General features: G+C 45.3%; 1 protein-coding gene across 1 annotated transcript; it reads right to left on the bottom strand.

Annotated features, from left to right (window-relative positions):
• Trim58 (tripartite motif containing 58) lies at positions 1 to 14254 on the bottom strand. Its single transcript, XM_031354196.1, has 6 exons — positions 13761 to 14254; positions 11580 to 11675; positions 8710 to 8940; positions 7902 to 7924; positions 7701 to 7801; positions 1 to 750 (listed from the first exon to the last, which is right to left on the bottom strand). Exons 1-6 carry the CDS (start codon positions 14175 to 14177, stop codon positions 161 to 163), a joined length of 1458 nt encoding a protein of 485 aa, XP_031210056.1. The 5' UTR covers positions 14178 to 14254; the 3' UTR covers positions 1 to 160.
• Positions 14255 to 19034: the final 4780 nt, after the last annotated feature.

Below are 19034 nucleotides of genomic sequence, written 5' to 3'. Positions count from 1 at the left end.
TGTGAACCACCCCGACCCACTCATTAGTCCCAATGGGAGAATCTCTACTGCGCAGGCCTGCAGAGTGGGAGTTGATGTGGTTTGCAGAAGCAGGGCACAGTTATGCCCTCCATCCCCATCCATCCAGGACCTCTCTGAAGAGCAGCACACATTGATGGGCTTAGTATTCCTCACTTCTGGCAGCAGCAGCAAGATCAAAGATACCCCTGGGAGTCCAGTTTTCAGGCCCTGCTTCTGTCATGGGCGGCAAGATAAGAGGAGTTGTGTCACAGACAAAGAAGTAGGGTCTGAGAATGCCGGAGAAGAGATGGTTGAATGTGTAGATGTAAGACCCATTTGTGACATTGTAGAAGGAGATTTCACCAGCTTCGTAGTCCAGAAAGATTCCGATACGGCGAGGTCGCTCATCTTGGAGCACGGGCACCGAGGGAGAGGACAGGACCATATACTCGCTCCCCCTCAGCAGCCACATGGCCCAGACGCCGTTCTCTGGGGATGGTGTGGTCTCACCTTTTCTCAGCACTGAGTCTTGGCATACCCCTAGCCCCCACTCTGCTCTTTCCCCCACGATGACTTCCCAGTAATGCCTCCCGGAGGAGAAGCCCTGCAGGCCCAGGATGCAGGGCCAGGTGTCAAAGCGCTCAGGGTTGCTGGGGACATCCCTCCAGACCTCCGCATCCTGCACACTGCGCAGGTCTGCCGTTAAGAGCAAGCTTGGGTGGGCAGTGGCCGGATCTAGCTTCACGTCCACTGTGGAAAGAGTTTTGCAGAGCACGAAAATAAGCAGAAATGCATAGTAAAACTTTACCTCTCCTCCCTCCCTTCCTTCTTTCTTTCCTCCCTTCCTTCTTTTACCCCTTCCTTCCTCCCGTCCTTCCTTCTACTGCTGTGCAGAGGATGTGGCCTAGGGCCTGTGTAGTATCCCTGAGCTTCAATTCCAGCCTTTGAATCCTTAGGCACCAACAAGAATCCTCAAGGGTTCTCATTTCTCTCATCCAGAAAAGCTGAACCTGGCAAACGCCTTGGTTTGGGCTTCATACATTGGGACTTCCATAGCCCCCTAAATGCCACAGTTAAACCCATTGCTCTGTGTGTGAACAACAACAACAAAAAAAATGAATAAAAAGGAAAATATCAGAATGTGTGTGGCCACCAGACAGCTAATCCCACAGAGGTTCTGGGAAGGAGTAGACAAGGTTGGGGGTGTATAGGAGTGGGGGTGGGGCAGGACCTGAACCTCTTCTCCTTGCTCCCTACTCACCTCTTCTGTCTGCCTGTCCCTCTGCATCCTCTGTGACACCTTCCCAATAAATGGACAGGTGGTGTTCTCCTGTGTTCTGTAACCTGGCCTAGCAAAAGAATTGTATTAACTGATCCCGAGGAGAGGAGTCGTAAGAAATTCTATTGAGGGCAGGTCCGTCAGGAGTAGAGGCCAGGGCCAGTCAACTGTACTGCTTTTTGCCAGCTATTTGAAGATGACTTAACACCTATACTCCCCAAACAGTTCTATAAAACGGAAGGGACACAATGCTACCAAATGCATTCTGTGGAGCCAGGATCACCTTGATGCCAAACTGAGAGGAAGGCGCAAGGCAAGACAGCAAGCCTCCGTGATGGAAAGAGATGCAAAAAAATTCAGTAAAATACTTCCAAGCCAAATTCAAGAATGAATTAAGAATATTCATTCCAGAGCCGGGCGGTGGTGGCGCACGCCTTTAATCCCAGCACTTGGGAGGCAGAGGCAGGCGGATTTCTGAGTTCGAGGCCAGCCTGGGCTACAGAGTGAGTTCCAGGACAGCCAGGGCTACACAGAGAAACCCTGTCTCGAAAATTAAAAAAAAAAAAAAAAAAAAAAAAAAAAAAAAAAAAAAAAAAAAAAAAAAAAGAATATTCATTCCATCACTAAGTTATTCTAGCTATGAAAAGGTGGTTCAATCAACACAAACCAACTTATGCAACCCAGCTGTGCTGTCAAGTCTTATGTCAACCTAACACAGCAGGAGTTATCTGGAAGGAGGGAAATTCAATTGAGAAAATGGGTCCATAAGATCTGGTTCTAAGGCATTTTTTTTAGTTTTTGGTTGTGAGCCTAGCCTTCAGGAACTAAGCCATTTTCCAGCCCAGGCATTTTCTTAGTTAGTGATTGATGGGGGAGAACCCAGTTCATCGTGAGTGGGACTACCCCTGAGCTGACGGCCTTGCATTCTATAAGAAAGCAGGCTGAGCTCAACACCAAGAGTAACTGGGACCAGAGGGACCCAGGCATCGAGGAACTCTGCCGGACCAGTGGCACCGGTTCCTTCCGGTCTGGGCCAGTGCCCTGAGCAGAACTTGGGTGCAAACTTTGGGCAACAACACCCAGAGGAAGCTCCACTACCAGGTGCTCTAACACATTCAGGATCCCAGGATCCCAGGAGCTTGGTCACACCAGGATCTCAGGGTCCCAGAGACAGCATGACTCCCAGGAGCTCTGACACACCTCAGTTCTCAGGGTCACAGGATCCCAGAATCACAGGATCACAGGAAGGACTGGCCCCAGTCAGATATAGCAAGGGCAGGTAGCACTAGAGATAATCAGATGGTGGGAGGCAAGCATAAGAACATAAGCGACAGAAACCAAGGTTACTTGGCATCATCAGAACCCAATTCTCCCACCATAGCAAGTCTTGGATATACCAACACACCAGAAAAGCAAGATTCAGATCTAGAATCACTTCTCATGATGGTGATAAAGGACTTTAAGAAGGACATAAATAACCCCCTCAAAGAAACACAGGAGAACACAGGTAAATGGCTAGAAGCCCTTAAAGAGGAAACACAAAAGTACTTTAAAGAACTACAGGAAAACACAATAAAACAGGCGAAAGGAATGAACAAAACCATCCAGGATCTAAAAATGGAACTAGAAACAATAAAGAAATCACAAAAGGAGACAACCCTGGAGATAGAAAACCTAGGAAAGAGATCAAGAGTCATAGATACAAACATCACCAACAGAATAGAAGAGATAGAAGAGAGAATCTCAGGTGCAGAAGATACCATAGAAAACATTGACACAACTGTCAAAGAAAACACAAAAAAACAAAAAGCTTCTAACCCAAAACATCCAGGAAATCCAGACAAAATGAGAAGATCAAACCTAAGGATAATATGTATAAAAGAGAGTGAAGAGTCTCAGCTTAAAGGGCCAGTAAACATCTTCAGCAAAATTATAGAAGAAAACTTCCCTAACCTAAAGAAAGAGATGCCCATGAACATACAAGAAGCCTACAGAACTCCAAATAGACTGGACCAGAAAAGAAATTCCTCCAGTCACATAATAATCAAAACACCAAATGCACTAAACAAAGAATTTTAAAAGCAGCAAGGGAAAAAATGCAAGTAACATATAAAGGCAGGCCTATCAGAATTACACCAGACTTCTCACCAGAGGCTACGAAAGCTAGAAGATCCTGGACAGATGTCATACAGACCCTAAGAGAGCACAAATGCCAGCCCAGGCTACTATACCAGGCAAAACTCTCAATTACCATAGATGGAGAAAACAAGATATTTCCTGGCAAAACCAAATTTACACAATATCTTTCCACAAATCCAGCCCTACAAAGGATAATAGATGAAAAACACCCATACAAGGAATGAAACTACACCCTAGAAAAAGCAAGAAAGCAATCTTTCAACAAATCCACACAAACATAATTCCACCTCTAACAACAAAAATAACAGGAAGTAATAATCACTTTTCCTTAATATCTCTTAATATGAAAATTAATATTACCAACATATCTTAATCCATTGAAATTCAAAAATATGAGGAATTAGAAATTTGTTGGCTGTCATCCAGTGGTCTCTCTAATTTGGTAATTGGAGAAATAGGTCCAATATTGTACAGTCCATATATACTTTCTGCTTGTTTGTACATGACAGTGTCTTGCTGTGTACCACATAATGGTCTTGAAATCATGCTTCTCCTATCTCAGCCTCTCTATTAGTAAGATTGTTTATTTGATGTTCTTACACTACACTAATTTTCAGAACAGTTACATATTTCAAAATTAGTTATGCAGACAAAAGAAATGTAGACAATTAATTTGGGAGGTGGCTTGTAAAAGAACAACAAAGAGTGAGACTGAATGTTTTACTTGGTATTTATAATTATTGTATCAATTTTAAAGAAGAGGACTTTTATAAAGAGAGGACTTTTTCTCTGAGATGATGCTTTTCAAAAATCATCACAGCGAATGAACCAGATTCTTACCCTCACCTAATGTCTGTGCCACCCTCCAAGCAGAACCATTGTTCATTGAAACACTTAATGAATGACTTCATGGAGAGACCATCTTAACACACACACCATTTCTTAAATGAATGTAACCTGTTCCCTGTGGGCTGAGAATGATGAAAATCACTCAAGTCAAATAGCTTTGACCATAGCAGGAAATACGTTTCCAAATAATTGTGCCTACAATTCATTCCTTGGCACAACAGAACTGTCAACTCATAGCTTAGCTACTACGGAGGTAAAATCCTTTGGTGATGTGAGGGACATTTAAGTACAGCCTTATTAAAATGAACTCTAATTTCTAAAAATTGTTCTTATTTTGGGCTTGTACCACAGTAAGAGCCAAGATTTTAAAGCTCTACTAAAAACAAAACAAACAAACAAACAAACAAAAAGACTCTATTTATGTTCATTTAATAACATGTCCACCATTTTTATGATTGGTGTAAAAATATATATTGTGTTGAATATAATAAAAAAGACATTAATATTTAAATATATATCTTCATGTTACCTATTCCAAAGAAAAATTTCGACCCATATTATCATTTTATATTTATTGATTAAATTTATATTTGCCTTTTCATATTATTTTTTTTTCGAGACAGGGTTTCTCTGTGTAGCCCTAGCTGTCCTGGAACTCACTCTGTAGACCAGGCTGGCCTCGAACTCAGAAATCTGCCTGCCTCTGCCTCCCAAGTGCTGGGATTAAAGGCGTGTGCCACCACTGCCCGGCCGTCATATTAATTTTTAAGTTCAATTTATTATGAATAAAATAAACTTAGGCCATCTTAACCTGTTAACTTTACTTTTAATCAATTTGCTATTACGTACATGATATGAGTAACAAACTATGGTCTCATGTGCATATTTTATACATAAGTAATAAAAGGCTAAATTTTCATTGGAAGAAAGAAAGAAAGAGAGGAAGGAAGGAAGGAAGGAAGGAAGAGTAAGCAAGCAAGCAGGGTGAGCAAGCAGGGTGAGCAAGCCATGTGAAGCAAGCCAATAAGCAACATTCCTCTATGGTCACTGCATCAGCTCTGGCCTCCAGGTTCCTGCCCTGCTTCAGTTCCTGACCTGACTGCCTTTGGTGGTGAACTGTGATATGCAAGCACAAGCTGAATAACTGCCCAACCCCCCAAGCTTACTTTTGGCCATGATATTCTATCACAGCAACAGTAACCCTAACTAGGACACCAGCACATAAACAGACCTAAGGACAGAAATCACATGATCATCTCAATGGATACAGGAAAGACCTTTAAGAATGCTAAAAATCCCCTCCTTAAAAAAAGCCATGAAGAAACTAGGAACAGAAGAGATATACCTCAATATATGAAAGATGATAAGATAAGAGTAGCATTTTTTTTTAAAGTTATGGCAGAAACTGGAATACTCACAGTATATTCACTGTGTAGTAGCTGAAGTCCCAGCCAGAGCAATAGGCAAGATTTTAAAAGTTATCAAATTTGAGGAAAAAAATAAATCATTCCTACTTACACATAGAACAATCATATACTTAAAAGGACTTTACTGGGAAACTTTAGATCTGATCAATGCTTTTAGCAAAGCAGTGGGATACACAACTCACATACAAGTATCAATATCCTTTCTGTCTGCAAACTTATCTTGATGAGGAAGAAAAGTACTATTCATGATAGCTTTTAAAAAGTCAAAATAAGACAAAACATAACAATAAAAGCCTTCCCCAAAATTCTGGGAATGAACCTATCCAATGAAGTTATCCAATGGGAGAGGTTCTACAAAGAAACTCTGAAGCACGGAGGAAAGAAACTGAAGGCACCAGTAGAAAATGGAAAGCCCGCCATGCCCACCCACAGGCACAATCATTATTAAAATGGTAAGGTTACTTAAAACAGCCTACAGATTACAGTGATCCCAATCAAAATCCCAGTGGAAATTTTTAGAAATAGGAAAAACAACCCTAAAATTCACGTGAAAGCACACAGGACAGAGAACTCAAAGCAATCCTGAACAGAAAGAGCAAGGCTGAAGGCATCTCAAATTATACCATAGAGCCATAGTGACACAATAGGTTTGGTGTTAATATAAAACCAGACACGTGGAACAGTGAAATACAAAGAGAGGACCCAGCCATAAACTCACACAGCTACAACCAAACGAGTCTCGGCAGAAAGGCACTGGGGAACATAGCCTCTTCAGCAAATGGTTCTGGGGAAACTGGATATCCACATGCAGAGGAACGCAGCTACATCTTTACGTTTCACCTGACACACAAATCAACTCAATATAAATAAGACCTGAGCTGAAGGCCTGAAGCTCTGAAGCTGGTAGTGAGAAATATCTATCCTCCATGCAGATTTAAGATATGAAAGCAAAAGGGGGATATTTGAATGAGGGACAAAGAACATCAGGAGGTAAGGGGGCCACAGCGGGTGATGTGGTTGAGAATGACCAAAGTACAATGTCACATGTACATGAATATGTCATAAAAAATCCATTTCTGGCCATGGGAAGGTGGCTCTGGGGTTTGGTTCTCAACACCCACATAGTGGCTAATAACCATCTGTAACTCCAGTTTCAGAAGAGTCAATGCCCTCTTCTAGCTCTAGAAGGCACAGTACATACAGAGTGAGGCAAAACACACTCATGTATAAAATAAAAATAAAGAAAAAATTTTTTAAAAGAAATTCATGATTTTGCATGCTTACCAAAAAAAAAAAAAATTAAATAGAGTTGCCCCCTGCCCCTCTGCAACAACACAGCCCACAGCCTGCTTGCTACTGGCATGGGGAAGGGTGTCAGTTCTGTAGGGTGGTCTGTCAGCCTGATTCCATCTCTGCGCTGATCTTGTCAGAATGCGAGCTGAGTTAGATTCCCAGCTGGAGAACCCACTGGGGCATCGATCAGCTGTTGCAGGAAAGACTTTAACACATTTTGGTAACCAAAGGCACTGGTGTCATTGAGAGAGCAGGGGGAGAAAAAAAGATAGTTTTTGTTCGATTTGCCCTTTTCCTGGATGATGCACCAAGGCAGAGGTCAAGCTCTGTGTCCCACAACGTGCTCATGACAGCATGCTCTCAGGTAAGCCTTAGCTGACTTCTGTCTGTGACCACTACCTGACATCCACAGTCAGCTGCACTCACAGCCTGGTCTAGGCTCTGTCTACAAAGGCAGCCCTGTTGCGGGTAAGAATAGGACAGAAGCCTCAGAGCTGGGGAAGAAGAGGAGGAGAATCTTACAGTTGAGTCTGCGCATGTGCACACCCTGGTCTTAGTTTATCTTTTAAACACATTGTGAGCCTAATGGGCAACATGGAGAGGAATTGAGACTTTGTCTTTCTCCAGTTCTGGCCCAGACTAATTTCCTTTGACCCACTCTTGTCTCCCGTTCTTTTTGTAAAGTGGACCCTGCAGTGTGCCTGGTTGCCTACCTTGGAATTTCCTTAGCATCTTTCTCATCCCAGGGATGCGGCACACAGTCTTCAGCTCCATAGGGACAGCCTCTGGTTCCAGCCTTGTGATAGCTTCGCTTCTGGAAATATGTAGAGCCTACAGGTGTCAGTATGGTCTCCAGGGGCCTCCCTCCCTCCCCTGCAGCAGCCACCCCACACTGATTTAGAAAGGACACTTACCGCATCAAGACTCCTCTTGCTCCCTGGAAATGAAAGGCATGCCGGGATGAGTCTGATCTCAAGCCGGACACACAGTAATGATGTCATTAGAATATCTGAGATATCTGCTAACATCTAAGATGAGGCTTCAGGGGACAATGACCTTTAGTGTAAATGCTATTTACAGTAAATAAATAAGACTTTACACAATCAATCAGTCACAGTCAGTACAGAATCATGCTACATGCAGCTTTTGTCCATTCTGTCTAAGTCCATCACCACAGCTACTTCCTGAATTGATAATTCTGCCAATTGGCTGTTTTGATAGAGTTAGAGCTTCTACCTATGAGGATAGAATTGGGGAGGGGCATCGAATACTTGAAAGATTTATTTGAGGTAAATACACACACACACACACACACACACACACACACACACGTTACCCTTAATGCCTTTGTAAGAGAACACTAAATGTCTTTGAACCATCACACCGACGCTGATCATTTGATCTACATCAATAAACAAGCCATTAATATCTGGCAGCGTTTTCTCTTTTAAAAGATATGCATATGTGTATGAGTCACCTGTAATCTAAAGGTAGTCAACATAAAATTTCTTGTAAACATTCATTTGTTTAATGTGTCGTTTAAGTTTTTGTATTAGTGTGACCTATGTGGCTCTCTAGGGTCCCCTCTGATCACATGTCTTCTGCACCAGTTTCTACACTCTTACTAATAGTGAGTGCACCTAGGTGTTGGTGTCCGAGTGACAAGATCCCACCTCTATCCCTCAGCTTCACATCTGCCTCTGCCCCTGGAGCTTGTCTCACCTCCAGCAACCCTAGGGCTGGTCGCTGGCTTCTCTCCTCCAGCTCTTCAGCCAGTTCCTTCAGGGCTTTGTTCTGTTGGGCCAGCCTGTTCCTACTGTCACGCAGTCTCTGCAGGGTTGCTCGCTCCTCCTCTTCCAGCCGCCTCAGCTGCAGCTGCTCCTCCTGGGCCAGAAATCCTCTGTGTTTCTCAAACTCCAGCCTGAAACGCTGTCTCTGCATCTCCACTTTCTCCTGTGGGGACACAGCAGGCAGGGTCGTGGAGATGGTGTGAAGTGCAGCTGGGGCCTCCTGCTCTCACCTGTGGAGCAATGGAGCTGGGGCGACATGCCCAGAGTCCTCTCTGATCTTCCACCCATGAACTGACTGTTGGCTGTATTCTAACAGCATGCAGAAGCCAGAGACCATTTGTATGAGGGAAGTCAGTAGTTTGAAAAAGGATGCTGGACCCAGGATCCCAATTTGACATAGATTTGAAGTATTTCTAGATACAAGATTTAGTCTCAAAACTAGGAGAGAAGTGTAACAAGGAGAGGTCAGTGACCATCTGTCCTGTGAACAGTGTCCAGCATAAAGTCACTGCACAATTCTAGTTACTATTTATTCTACTAGGACTAGTTACTACCAACTAGAAACAACAACAGAGAGATTAAAGAAACCTGGATTTGTAACAGAGTGCATCTGTAGAAGATAGCCAGAGATTTAATTTAGGTGTCTTCCTCTATTACTCTCTACCTAATGACATGGCTTCTCCTCAAACCGGGTACGCACTGTTTAAGCAAGGCTGGCCAGCAATCTCCAGGAATCTGCCTGTCTTTGCACCTCCAACCCCAGAACCGAGGTTTCAGACATGCACTGCCACACCAGCTTTTGATGTGAATGCTGGAGATCTGAATTCAAGTCCTTATGAATGCAGGACAAGCACCTTACCCACTGAGCTCCCTCCTCAACCATGAACGTTCTTTACTACATGGTAATGTGGTAATGGTGGTTAGCATTTTTTTCTGCAGAGCCAAGGAAGAGCTAAGTGTCTCTCAAGTACTGGCTTGCCCTTAGCTTCACATTGTTGTCCTGGTCTTCACCTAAAGATCTCACATCCACAACTCCTGAAGTGATCCAAGGAATAGATTTTGCTAAGGGCTTGATTCTCATGAATTTAGTTAGGAAACCAGTTGTAAACTGAGTGTGAGAGGGAAATTATCCCCCAGAGCATCTCCCTCCTGGTTCTAATGTTCATAATTTTTTGGTTTCACTGAAGAACAGGATGCCATTTTTTCCTTAGAACTAGCTGTGTCCCTTAAGGCAACGCCTTCCTCTGATTTTTCATCCCCCTCCTGTCACCATCTTCTAAATCACTCCATTCACGTGATCATGGCCACCTTTTAGAATTCCATGACTTTATTTCCAAAAGGTGGGTCTCCTTTCACATATATGTAACAGTCCACACTGTGGGAGGCTACATGACTACTGCTGAGCCAGACCGAGGGGTAGTTGTAGGGTTACAGTGGTCGGGGGGGCTGCGGGGTGATGGTGAGGAGAGGCTTCCGCAGTCCATCAGTCCTAGATTCTTCCTTCTGTGTGTGAAAGCTACAAGTGCTGAGACAGGAAGGGAATGATGGTACTTGTCAAACTTCTCTTGTTGCCCGTGTCTCCTGTCGTCATGTTACTGACTGTAAACTATGCAGGAGCACTTGTCTTCAAACACAAAGCTTGGCATCACATCTATGTTAGCATACGCTCGAGGGTCTAGATGTGAGGACCCAGGTCTTGCTCCCAATCTTTGTCTGATTGCCTGGGTCCATGGGTAGGCCAAGATCGGGAGCAAGTGACTTGGATTATAAGCCTGGATGTCATTAATTTGAGAACCAATGTTTAACTTCACTCACATTGGACACTATGGTTGGAGTGGAATAAGACTTATCCCAGAAGAAAAATGTAGAGGAAAAACAAAAATCAAAACCAGTTCCTATGGGGTCGGGGAACTATCTGTATATAAAGGCCTTTCAACAAAAACAAGAAGGGAAGATTCAGAAAAAAAATATAGAAAAGGTTATTTGTACAAGGAGGAAAATAAGAATATACCTTAGAATATATCTTGGATATCATACAACACGGTGCACCTATGATATGCCCATGATTTCTAAGTTGCATAGTCTGACACCCTTGCGAGTCTGGTCAGGCGGCTTTCTGTCTCAGGTGTGGGTAGAATCTTGAACACTGTAATGGGTATGTCCAACTCACAGCCCATGGGCAAGCTGCTAGTGTGCTAGGGCAGCTGTGAGTGCCACCCTACATATTTGTAGATGACAGTGTTACCTCTCAATGTCAAAGGGTGAGACACCCTCCTGGCACAGTGTTCGGTACCATTCCTGACTCTGCCCAGTAGGTGGCGGCAGCACGCTCCAAGTTCGGACTCAGATATGCCAGGTTAAGAAGCATCAACTCTGCCGGTTTGCAAGTGAGAGGCAAAAGAAATAAACTGAGCTGGTGGGGTGCAGAAGAGAAATGCGTGGGTGGATGACAGCAGATAGCTGGTTGTCCTCCTGTGTACAGGATGGTTGCCGTTCTCTGCACTGTTATACATGTTGTATGGCATTGAGCTTTCACTCATCTTACAGCTTTGCTTATGAATTGTGGGCTGAGGTGATTGGGTTCCACTAGTGAGTCTGACTGTAAGATTCAAATAGCAAGACTACTTACTTAAGTCAGGTCATATGAAGAGGATTTTTAAAGGGACTGGTTGGCCCAGGAAGGCACTATGATGCTTTTCTGGAGGAAATAATGAGTTGGAGAGAGGAAGAGAGTTGACCGTAATGGAAGGACGTCTCGCATCATTGGCCTGCAAGCTCCCTGAAGCCACAGTTCTGTCTCACCTTCCAGATGATGGTCTTCTTTCCCACATTGGCCTCCTGGGTCAGAGCCTCCTCCATGTCCTTCTTCACAAGTTCCAAAGCTGCTCGGAGCATCCTCTGTTTGAGAAGACAAGACCATTGTAGATGTGTTCTCTCAGGTCTTAGAGTTTGCTTAGATGTACAAAGATCAGCTGGGGAGTCACCAACTGATCTCTGGACTCACGAAAGTCAGCAGATACCACGTCCGGTGCCTGACACCAAGATGTGCCTAAAGATTTGTCATCATGTCACTCTTTCCAATAATAAATCAAAGTGTTAAAATGTGAGGTAAAAAGACAAAGTATGGGCTGGTAAGACGACTCAGAGGTTAAGAGCACTGACTGCTCTTCCAGAGGGTATGAGTTCAATTCCCAGCAGCCACATGGTGGCTCACAACCATCCCTAATGAGAAACAAATAAAAAACCTATGGGTCAGAGCAGGATCCTGGAGCCAGAGCAAGCAGTCAAGGAGGGGGGTGGGAGGTCGGAGCAAGTGGTGGCCAGAACAAGAGGGAGAAGGGAAGGGGGAGAAAAGAAAAAGAAAAGGTAACAATAGAGTACAAATAAGGGGTTGTAGTATATTTAGTAGTCAGAAATACAGTTATAATGACAAATAGTTGTATTTTACAAAATATAATACCTGCCAATTTTGAAAAAAATGTTTACAGCATTTGCAGAGAGGAAATGCTCTCTGCTATTGATAGACTGAAGGGTGATGACATTTCTTATTTATCACTTAGTATAAGGGCTTTAAAATATTTTAGTGTGTGTGTGTGTGTGTGTGTGTGCGCGTGCGTGCGCGCACGTGTGCACATACCCCCAAGAGTGCCAGAGACACATATGGAGGATAGATAGGATTTGCAGGAGCCAGTTATCCTTCTATCATGTGGTTTTGGGAATCAATCTCAGATTGTCAGGCTGGCAGTGAGTGCCCCTACCCAAGGATTGGAGAGGATGCAGCAGAGACGGTCTCCTTGTGGCACCAGACCCTGTGAGGGGCACATGTGAATACTTGATGGCAGAGAACACATGCACAACTATACTTTGGGAAGAAAAAAAAATCTATGAACCCAGCCCACCATAAAAGCTACTACCCTGCACTCACATGGTTCAACTTGAAAGGTGGGCACTATAGGGCTGTGTAGAGTGTGCATATAAAATGGACGTGGCACCCACAGCAGTGCCTAACAAGACTGGGTGGGATTTGCTTTACTGTTGAAACATTTTAGCTCAACAGATGGAGTAAAGCTCCACCAGCCCAAAGAAACCATGGGCCACATCGAGGAGATGACAAACGGCACAGCAGGGCTAGGGACAACAGTGACAGGGCAGATTCTGCTGGATCTGTGTAGTTAGGATAAGAGCTGTGCACAGTTAGCACAGGGCCTTAGGTAGCCCCCGCTGATTGGCTGAGAGGTCTAGGTGATGTTTATTTGGCATTTAATTGAGGCCAAAAAAAAAAAAAAGCCCTACAGAATATTGTAGAAATTAGTATCAGAAATGTATCACTAGCCAAGGTCTGTCTGACATTTTCAGGACTTAAGCAGGTGGGATCATAATTCTTAAATCTGATCTTAACATTTTAAACCTAAATGTTTACCAAGTTGAGGAAGGCAAGCGGTAAAATCAAGAGAGAGCTTTCCAATGAGGAAAACACCCTAATTTTTAATTTTAGAGAAAATCAACCCAGCAAACATCTGGAGAAAATGAGCGCTCCATGCAACTCCGTGGTCAAGCTTGCAAGGAAAGGAAACCACGCTGCTGTCCCTTGTGCTGGTAGTTCGGGAAGTTGGAAACGGAAATGTTCTTTAAAAACGTGTCCAGCAACTTCGGAAGAAGATGCGTGAGCAAGCAGCCTTCTGCTGTTGCCCAGATAACACACACAGAGGCGAGAAGCAGCAGGAAACCCCTCCTTAGAGTGTGGAGTCTGCTCAGCAGAGGGAGTTCCGCACCATGCTACACCAGGGGCCCATAAGGATAGAAGGCTAGACTTAGCATATGCCCAACCCCGGGTTCCCAGGGACAAAAGCCACCCTAGCATGGATGCGTGTGAGCCAGTAAGAATAGGAAGGGCTCTGTCTGGAACACGTCCCTTCACATTCTAAGATCGGCAGCCTCAGTGTCTTCCCAAATTTCCACACGGGAACCTAGGCTGAAGCTCACCTGGTAGCGGCTGGCAGCCTCCTGTAGTGTCTCCGTGCGGTGGCTCCGGTGCTCAGGGCTGGTATCACAGACCCAGCACAGCATCGCCTGGTCCTCTTCACAGAAGCGGCTCAGATCCTCACCGTGCCTCGCACACTGACGCGACCCGGATTGTCCCGTGCCCAGCCCCAGCTGCCGCACGCTGTCCACCAGGCTGGCCAGCTGCCGGTTGGGTCTGAAGCTGGCGGGTCTGAAGGGACCCCGGCACTGGGGACAGGCATAGACTCCCTGAGCGCTGTCCGACTTCTCGCAGAACTCCGAGATGCACCGCAGACAGAAGCTGTGGCCGCAGTCCACGCTGATGGGCTCCTGCAAGAAGTCCAGGCACACAGAGCATCGCGCCTCCTCCTGCAACCGCTCCCCGGGGGCGGAGGCCATGGCCCTCGCTTGTGGCAGCAGCTCCTATGGCCCTAGCGGTCTGCATAGAAGGGAGGAAACCCAAAAGGAGGCGAGCAGGCCCCAGGGGTGTTATCGCCTGGGCTGGCCCGGATCCAGCAGTCAAAAAGAGCCACTCCTGGTGACAGCAACAAAGTCCAATGACTGTCACCTCCTGAGAAACCCAGCAGCTCTTCTTCCATTTTTTTTCTATTCCTTCTTTCCCTAGCTTTATTTTGAGCCTAATATAATACAGCTTTTACGCCATCCTAACTCACATTTAGAGGTGATTGAAGCTTGCAACGTTTTGTAGTATGGATGGGACCCAGTGCTTCACCTAAGCCAAGCAAGTTCTACCACTGGGCAACACTCCCACTCTCTTTTTTACCTCTTATTTTGGAACGGGAGATCTACCATGTTTGCCTAGGCTGGCCTTGAATTCACCTGTAGTCCAGGTAGTCTTTGCACTTACTCTGTCACCTAGTCTGACTTTGAACACCCTATTCCTGGCTCAGCCTCCCAAACAGCTGGGAAGATAGGACTGTACCATGAAGACCAACAAAGTTGTCCTCCCTTGTAATTTTTTTTTTTTTTAATTTAAAGCCCATATGATGGCTTAGTAGGAAAAGATGCTTGCCACTAAACCTGACCTGAATTTGAGTGTCCAGACTCACATGGTTGAAAGAAGAAATCTGACTGGCAAAAGTTGTCTTCCGGCCTCCATGTTGGTGTGGCAGCACACATACACACACACACACACACACACACACACACACACACACCACGAATAAACTCAAATGTAAGATAAACAAAATTCCTGGAATTTCTGGAAGCATACAGACTTAGGGTTAGCTGTTGAGTCAACCTGCACATATTACACATAAAGTTGGCTGGGGGTAGTTGCCAAGCCCCTCATGCCATATCAGCCAATGTGGGGCACACTTACCCTCTTCCCCCCACACTTACTGAATGGTACCATGGATTTCTCCTGCTGTAATCACTTAAAAATGTTTTCACTTTTTTCTCAATCTTTCTTTCTCTAAACTTGAGATCTTCTACTTTCAGAAACAAACTACTGTACCACTTGAAGGACAGGTGCGAGGGATGACATGTGTGGTAATGGCAGGTGGGCAGCCCAGCATGGATGAGAACAGTAAATAGGTGCCCTCCTGCCGAGGAAGCCAGAGAGGACACAGGATCCCCTGGAGCTAGAGTTACGAAGGCTTGTGAGCCACCTACCAAGAGTGTCAGGAACAGAACCCAGGTCCTCTGCAAGAGCAGCAAGCCTTCTCTGACCACCGAGCCACCTCTCCAGCCTCTGAAAGGAACAATTTCCAGTCCAGCCCATGAAAATTACACTTGTTGACGCAGGGAGGCTGAGATGATTATGTAGGAGTAAGTTGGTTTCATAGAAGATGTGTTGTGACTTGGCCTCATGAGGAGGCAGGACTGGGGTGAGCATGGTGATGTGTTAAGGTCTGTCACCTGAGCACTCTGTGACTCTACTGAGGGTCAGTTTGTTTGGTGGCTGGCACCCTTTTGGCACATTCATCCATCTGTCACCAGTGTGTGTGTGTGTGTGTGTGTGTGTGTGTGTGTGTGTGTGTGTGTGTGTGTTGGTAGTCTTGAGTCTCAGGGGCAGTTTTGGATACCAATGTGCAAGGCAAAGCCTGGAGGTTGGATCTCATCCCTCCAGGAGCCTTGTGCTCAGCTGGTGAAAACCATTTCAGAGTCAAGCAAACATCTCATAGTCAAGTACTAACCAGGAGAAATGCTCCTTACTATTTCCGAGATGCATAGCACGGGACTCTAGCAGGTATCCTCAGAGGTTGGACCTCAAAGGCCTCTGAGCTAACACAAGAGAACAAACTGGCAAAGAGGAAGGGTCTGTTCCAAGCTGTGTGACCCCAAAGTGTCCTGGGCAGAGGGGCTGGCTACATCCAGATGACTAAGAAGCCTCCAGAATGGCTGGCCCTGACGAACAATAGCAGATAAACTTGAAAGGAGTGGCCAGGCTGATGGCTCAGGACCTGGCACACTCCTCTGAAGTTTGCAGAGCTTTACTATGAGGCACATCTTGGCTGGGAGCTTTGATGGGGTGCAGAGTCAAAGTGTTCTTGAGGCCATGTGTCTCAGGGTTAAGTGGATAATTGAAACAGAGTTTTCAGAACTAAATGCAAAAAAAAAAAAAAAGCCATTAAAGATGAGTCATCAGAGAAGAAAGCAGAGCAGAAGGCTCAGAGGGAACAAAGCAGAGCCTAGCTACGGACTGAGAGTGGATCTCGCTGAGTGACTGTGTCTCCTGCTGCATTTCATCTCACATTCAAGGATGCTGGTGTTAAAGGCATTCTAAGGTTCCTCGGAGTATTAAATAGGTACCACACACCTAGTAGAGGTTGGCCACATAGCAACTGTATGCAACTGAAGAAAGATAAAAGAAATTGGAACCAGCAGAAAGATGAATCAGAATCTAGCTGCGTTAGTACTGAGGGGTTCCCCCAATCTTGTTTAGCACTGTATCCCCCAAACTTTACAGAATGATAGGAGCATATGGCCACTGAACAAATGTGAGTAGAATAAAGAAGAAAGTGAACAAACAGAACCAACACAGCCCAGACAGCCTGCATGGGAGAGTCCAGGGGTGACCATCTGCACTTTTCCAAGGGGTACACAAAAGTTCTTGCCTGTGTCGCCATCACTCAGACAGATGCTGCAGCATTTATCTGATCAATCTGGAGACAGAAGGCATATCAGGCAAATCTCTGGACCCACAGCTCTCTGCCCTTGGGACTCACCTGAAGCCAGACTTCTCTACCTGGAAGGCTCGAGAAGTGTGAGAGCCAGCATGCTTTGGGGCCAGAGGGCCTCGAGATGGGTGAGCTCACTGCTAACTTTTCAGTTGCTGGACTTAAACTGTTTTCCCTCCCAGGCTTGTAATCTAGGGTGAGAGCTGTAGCATTACTCTTTTAAAAACAAAATGTTAGTTATATTGTGTGTGTGTGTGTGTGTGTGTGTGTGTGTGTATGTGGCATGGCACATATGGAGGTCAGAGGACAATTTATAAGAGTACTCATTCCTTCCGGCATGTGTGTTTTGTGCATCAAACTCAGGCTTTCAGGCTTGACAGAGAGTGACTTTACCCATTGAGCCATCTGGCTGGTCCCACTGTTCTTGAAATTACGTGAGATTCTCCTACAGGGCACGTATCCAGGTCTGTGGTGAACAGAAATGGGAGGAGATGTGAGGGAATATGTTCCTGGCACCTTCTAGCTTTGTAGGGAGAGGAGGGCCTAACTGAGATGTATACTTTCTCAGGATCTCTTCTTTCTGGTGGTGTGCTTGCTCTCATGCAGCCCAGCTGGGCCTGGACACCCATTCCCCCTCCCTCCCCAGCTCTACAAGCTTGCTCATGGGCAGGCTGCTTGGATTTAAGTCTTTGTCTAAGTTGCCTCTCTCTCTATCCCTCATCTCCACCTCTGTTTTGTCTTCTCTGACCTTGCATCAGTTCACTGACACCTGTACCCCAAATACCTTTGCCCCTTTGGGGCCTTGGTCTGATTTGCACTGCTTCGAACATCAGTGGGTTCTTTCCAATGAGCGCCCAATGCTTCTTAGTTCCACCTTTGTGTCACTAGGGGGAGCCATAGCCCGGTGCTCAACAGCCTGGTGCTCAGTCCTGTTCTCTAGTTTTGAGTGTGTTCCTGAGCAGCAGCTTGTATGTCCTCTCTCTCTCTCCCCCCCTTCCCCCCCTCTCTCTCTCCCTCTCTCTCTCCCTCTCTCCCTCCCTCCCCTCCCTCTCCCTCCTTCCCTCCCTTCCTCTCTCCCTCCCTCCTTTCTCCCTCCCTCTCTCCCTCTCTCCCTCTCTCCCTCCCCTCCCTCTCCCTCCTTCCCTCCCTCCCTCTCTCCCTTCCTCCTTTCTTCCTCCCTCTCTCCCTCCCTCCCCTCCCTCTCTCTTTTTTTCTCCCTCCCTCCCTTCTGCCTTCTTCTCCCTCTCCCCCTCCCCCCACCAAACTCAGCAAGTCCCTTCCTTCCTGTTTTATTTTTAGGACCTCATTCAAGCAACTGTACCCCATGTTATTCTCTTAATTTTAAAAATTGTGATAGATGTACACTATAAAGTTTAAAACCTCAAATGCACATTTAATATTTTAGTATTTAAAATTTGAAAGGCATACAGTTTAAAATTTAAATGTACAGTTCAGTGGCACTGACAGTATTGATAATGTGTTGGTTTTCTCTAAAGCTCTTTCCCTCTTACCCATTGGAAGCTCTCTGCCCACTAGACAGTGAACTTCCCTCTGCACCCCATTCTTCTAATGCTTATGATGTTGCTAGCTTACTTTGTATAAGGTGACTCAGAAGATCGATCGTTGTCATTTTGTGGCCAAATTATCCCACTTAGCTCAGGCCCTCATCACTCATTCAGAAAGTGACCTACTGGAGACTGTCCTTCCCACCCTCCACCAATTAGTCCAAATAATGAGCTCTTTATAACCATCTATAAAACCTTTCTGTTTTATAGAAACCCTGAAAACAAAGTCCTTCCATATAACACACAGCTTTCCCTCCCGTGTAAGAGTGAAAGTGAAATTGGGAGAAACCTTGGAGGATGTTTGAAGTCTCTAGCAAGACTTGGCATTCTCAGAGAAAAAGGACAAAATTCAACCCCACAATAGATTACAGAGTATATGTAATGTAACTTTTTTTTTCTTTTAAAAGTAAACTTGCTTCAATTTTTCTGAAAAATTGTCAGGAAAGCAGATCTCCTCCAATGCATACGGTGATACAAAGTTCCAGACCAACGAGCTGTACCCCAAATCTTCCCAGCTCCCCAGCTCCATGTGGAGGCAGCTCTCTACC

The sequence above is a fragment of the Mastomys coucha genome, unplaced genomic scaffold (assembly GCF_008632895.1).
Source record: "Mastomys coucha isolate ucsf_1 unplaced genomic scaffold, UCSF_Mcou_1 pScaffold5, whole genome shotgun sequence".
Lineage (NCBI taxonomy): Eukaryota > Metazoa > Chordata > Mammalia > Rodentia > Muridae > Mastomys > Mastomys coucha.
Note: the sequence above shows the minus strand (reverse complement) of the source record. Positions and strands in the feature narration are given on the sequence as shown.

Coding starts and splice junctions, on each gene's coding strand:
- Trim58 (XM_031354196.1), bottom strand. CDS start 14,177: ATGGCCTCCGCCCCCGGGGAGCGGTTGCAGGAGGAGGCGCGATGCTCT. Junction 7,925..8,709: donor CAGCCCTAGGGTTGCTGGAG/GTGAGACAAGCT, acceptor TTTCATTTCCAG/GGAGCAAGAGGAGTCTTGAT. Junction 751..7,700: donor GATGCTAAGGAAATTCCAAG/GTAGGCAACCAG, acceptor CTCTTTCCACAG/TGGACGTGAAGCTAGATCCG.